The sequence below is a fragment of the Morus notabilis genome, unplaced genomic scaffold (genome assembly GCF_000414095.1).
Source record: "Morus notabilis unplaced genomic scaffold, ASM41409v2 Scaffold679, whole genome shotgun sequence".
Lineage (NCBI taxonomy): Eukaryota > Viridiplantae > Streptophyta > Magnoliopsida > Rosales > Moraceae > Morus > Morus notabilis.
In genome coordinates, this window is record NW_010365777.1 from 329,980 (window position 1) to 334,963 (window position 4,984).

Sequence of the window (4,984 nt, forward strand, 5' to 3'; positions counted from 1 at the left end):
AATTTGGGGGAGAGAAAAAAAAAGAAAGAAAGAAAGAAAGAAAAAGAATATGAGAAATCGTGAGAGAGAGAGAGTGGAAAAAAAATAGTAAGTGTTGAAGAATTTTGTGCTGCGAATTTCCTACCACACCGTCACCATGTTGCCAAGTACCCATTAAGTTCCGCTGCAACGTCCCCACCACACAACGTCGGAAGTTTCGCCCCCGCCCTGCACAATGTCTCAACTCCCCCTCTCTTCAATGTTGGTAACCATCTCTCCCACCCGGATCACTCTTACACCGGCGCCATAAGAACCAGTCCTAGTTTTTCTATTTTGATTATTTTTAATTATTTTTTGAATATCTTCTTCTAAACAAACTTTTGAACTTATTTATTCTCTTTAATTAGTATTATTAAAAAAAAAAGCTTGTAAAGGTTTATGTTTTCATAGAACTAGTTAAGGTTTTTTATTTCTCTACAATTGGTGCCAAAATTTCCTAAAAAACAATAGTAGATTCAAAATCAAGTTTATTGGGACCTTCTCTAGTACATTCATATACCGGTAAGTTAAGTTTTATGTTCGTTGAATTTGTATAAAATCACACGAAAGTTAAAAAGCACATAGATTTAACATTTAAAAAAACTTGATCTATCAATACACTAATCGTACAAAAAAATCTCCATTATATTTTTAAGTAAAAGAGAATTTCGAATATACCCTTATACTATATGCCACAAGCAAACTTTTGGTCACTTTCCATGAAAAAACCAAAGAGAGCGTTTTTTGGTTCTTTTTTCTATGAGGAACATATATTTTTCTTTTTTTTTTTCCTCTTATGGGACATGAGGAACATATATTATGTTTTACAAATTGAGCTACGGAGAGCATAGTTGAAAAATTTTTGTAATTATTATTTTTATATATAATAAAAAAACAAAAAAAAGTTATATAAACTTGCATAGTGCCCATCTGAAAAAAGAGTTCAAATCTGTTGTCCTCATTTTCTAATTTCAGCGGCTGTCTTTCACTATTAATTTACTATATCATTTAAATTTAGAAATTTAATCTTTGAATAGAAACAAAAAACTAAAAATACATAAACAATTCACGATGTGTCAAAATTTAATCGGTGTGACAATCACATAGGCAGAAAAATGGTACAATAGATTTTTATTCCCCAAAAAATCTTACATATGTAAAAGCTCATCACGTGAAGAGAAAGAAATTAGTTGTCAACGATGGATGAATGTCCCCTGAATAATAACAATAACAATAATAATAGTATTAATAATAATAATAATAATAATAAATCAAGAACTCCTTTTTTTCGCTTGAGTACAACAAATCATACACGTTTACAACATTTGGTGGGATCACTATGAATAAAATGAAAATGAAAACTTTAAAACCACATGCGGCAGAAAGATTCCTTGGTATGCTCAAATTTATTTTATTTTCTCCTCACCATTTTTCAGCGTCAACGTTCCACTTCCATGATCCTCGTATCAAACAACAGAGAAATAGAGTGGATGAATAGCCATCCTTCTCCTTGCTAGTGTCCATCTTCAACTCATTTTTCTATTACGGAAAAAACGACACTCTTTTGAAGAGAACATGGATACAATTAGACATTTCACCAAAGTTTTCAAGTGTACTTATATTCATCTCTTCATTTATTGCTTGATACTTTTCTCGGATTCTGTGGTTCCTTCTTCATCAATAGTCAAGTCACTTCCAGGATTTCCCGGTCCCCTTCCTTTCAATCTTGAAACTGGGTGAGGCTCTAGATGTTTTCCGCAATTTATTTTTGGTGTTATTATTGAAAAGGATGATTTCATCAATTTAAGCATCCATGAATGTTACGTAGATCTAGTCTAGTTTGAAAAGTAACGTGATCTTTTTTGCAGATACATAGCAGTGGATGAGAAGGAAGATGTTCAGTTCTTCTATTACTTTGTTGAATCTGAAGGGAGCCCAAGAGATGATCCTCTTATGCTTTGGTTCACTGGTGGGCCTTTCTGCTCTGGTTTCTCTTCGCTTGCTATTGGGATAGGTAAATCTCAACTTTAATGATGTATCTATGTAGATGCCAGTGAGCGCACGTACTCCTATTAAAAATACAGAAAGATTATTTGGTAAACACGTTCAAGTGTTTTGAATCAAATAGTTCAAATGAATTAGGGTTTGTTCTTTTGGAGTAAAGCTCAAAAAAATTTTGAACTCAAGTTATAACTTTTGGAGTTCAAGTGTTCGGTAAAAAATTTTCGACTTGGTTCAAATCATTGATGTTTTGAACAAACATAAAAACATTGAGATACTAAGAAAATATATAAAAATATAGGGATTAATTTCACAAATAGTTCTAAGGTTTACTCTCAATCACTTTAGTATTTGACTTAAAACGTTCAACCGTTTGTCTTTAAGGTTTTGTTTTATTTTGTTTTAGTTTAGTTCTTTCATTAGTTAGATGTTAAATATTTGACAGGATATCTGTGAAAATTAAGAACCAAAATTAGAAACACCTAAAGTTTGAAGACTAATTAAACAGCTAAATTTTAATTTTTTTCAATTTTAATCTCTAATTTATACAATTTCCATCAAATATTTAACACTCAGTAATAGAAGGACTAAAAGTGAAACATAATAAAACTTTAGGGATCAATTGCGGGACATTTTAAAAGTCAGGAATTAAAGTGAAATTGAAAGTAAATTTTAAGAACCATACGTGAAAATAACAGTTTATCCCGTTTTAATTGTTTTAAATCAAAAGTTCAAACCACATGTCGTAAATTTTTCATTTCAAACCATACAAGTTTTAAACTAAAAAATGGGATGTATTATTACTTTATACTTTTTTTGGAGACATATGTCTCGTTTATTTCACCAATTCGAGTTTTCAATTCTAGTTTTATTACAGTAAAAATCTTTCATAAAAAGTCAAATCTAACTTTTTTGTTACAGTTAAAAGCACTTACATAAAGTCACATTTCAATTCAAATTAAAAACTCAAATCGGCGAACTGAACTGAGTGAGACCTTAGACTTTAGGAAAGAGAAAATGCATGGTCCAAATTCCATTACTTGTCTTGCGTTTCCTGAGAGAGAGCATCATTTTAGAGGCAACCAACATTGTAGTAATTAACGGCCAGTGAGGAAAGCATTTTTGAGTGTTTAAGATAATTGTGGAAGGACAAATTCCAGCCTAGTGGCCGACAAGTCTTAGAAATAGTCTTGTAGATCACGTAACGAAAGACTAATGAGATGTAAACTGTTAAGCTTTTCTGAGACTTGACTTTAGGAATGAGGGTAAGGTTTGAAGTGATTATTGTTATTGTTTTAATAAGGCGTTTGAGGATTTCTTTTTTATTCCTTTCATACTTAAACGTATATTTTAAGTTTGTGCTAGCCTGAGACTCGTTACTATTAGTTGAGTTCTGACTCATCTTGAAGATGTTGAGCCTAGAAACTTATTCGGGTAGAGCCGTACGGCCAAAACACTTTTTTTTTTTTTTTTTTTTTTTTTAAAAATCCTTTTAAAATTTTTGGTTGGGCCCGGAATGGTTTTTTTTTTTTTTTTTTTTTTTGATTTTCAAAATGCCTTATAAAGTTCTAGGTTGGCTCGGTTTGAGATTTCCATTCAAACTGCTGGATTGGGCCCAAACTTAACTAAAGTAATTTTATTTTGAGAAATAGTAGAAAATAGGCTAATATAAAAAGTTTAAAAAAGTATAAAGGCCAAATTTTAGTTATAAAAATTAATAGGTTATAACTTGTCAAATTATAGCTCATAACCAGATAAGTTATGGATAAACTTGTCAAGTTATGGTTCATAACCAGACAAGTTATGAATAATTATGGACAATAACTTGTCAAGTTATGGTTCATAGCCAGACAAGTTATGGACAATAACAGACAAATTATGGACGAAAACAGTAATTTAGCCTATTTATTAACTTATGTAAACTATTGACCTATCAATTTTAAGTCTTAGCTTTTTTTTTTTTCTCCCTTTTATTTTTTTTCCCTATTTGCTAGAAAACATTCATTACTACCAATAGGTGCGAAGAGCAGGCAAATAATTGAGTTTTGATATTGTTTCTTGAGCAATAACTTTTCAAAAAAAATTACTACCTCAAAGTATATTATTTGAATTTTTAATAAAAAAAACATAAGAGAAATTCCTTAAAACAAAAGGTAAAAATTGATAAAGTCCCCGAATGATGAGAAAGACACGAAGGGGATATTTGGTTGGAGGATTCAAATCATGATTTGAATCATTATTCATGGTTCGTTACAGTATTTTCTCTCACAAAAAATACACGTAAATCAAAAATAGTTTTAATCACATAATTTTAATCTATAAACCAAACGTCTCTGAAATTATCAGTACAGGTGGATTTAATGATTGTACCCTCGTACTAAGTGAGTAAATAAGGTGTAACTAAAGCAAGATGGTTTCTTGTGTGTGAAAAAAAAGAAAAGAAAAAAGATGGTTATCTACGTCCTTTTTTGCAACTTTTTCTCTCCCATTTTCATTCTAAATTTTGAATGATTCAAATATGATGGACCCTATTGATTTTTACTTCTTTCCTTCTTAATTTTATCTCTAAGAAATTACAATCTTAGGGTGCGTTTAGAATTGGTTCTAAAATAATTTTATTTTTTATATGAAAATAAAATGAAAACGTTTTCATTTTTATTTTAGAATCATTTTTAAAAATGTGTTTGATAGTTTTATTCTGAGATTGATTTCAGTTTAAAAAAAACTGAAATTGTGTTTGGTGGTTTAATTTTAAAAACATGTAATAATATTTAATATTAAAATATATTAAATAAATACTAATAAATCATTTTTGAACCAAATTCCACAATTCCACAACAAACCCAATTCGTCTCTCTCTCTCTTTACATTTTCAAACAAAAACCAAACCCAGCAACCCCATCCCTCTCTCTCTCATCTTCGATCAACAAAAGCCAGCCCGTACAGCAAAACAAAAATAAAAATC

General features: G+C 30.2%; 1 protein-coding gene across 3 annotated transcripts in view; it reads left to right on the forward strand.

Annotated features, from left to right (window-relative positions):
* The first annotated feature begins 1,534 nt into the window (after window positions 1-1,534).
* Window positions 1,535-4,984, forward strand: part of LOC21396202 (serine carboxypeptidase-like 7) — an 8,692-nt gene continuing 5,242 nt past the window's right edge. Inside the window, exons 1-2 of one of the 3 annotated variants that reach the window (XM_024172565.1) lie at window positions 1,535-1,754; window positions 1,887-2,032. In XM_024172565.1, the coding sequence (XP_024028333.1) occupies window positions 1,594-1,754; window positions 1,887-2,032 (307 nt within the window). In that variant the 5' untranslated portion in view covers window positions 1,535-1,593. The remainder of the gene's footprint in view (window positions 1,755-1,886; window positions 2,033-4,984) is intronic. The other 2 variants (XM_024172562.1, XM_024172563.1) reach the window with 2 other exon arrangements.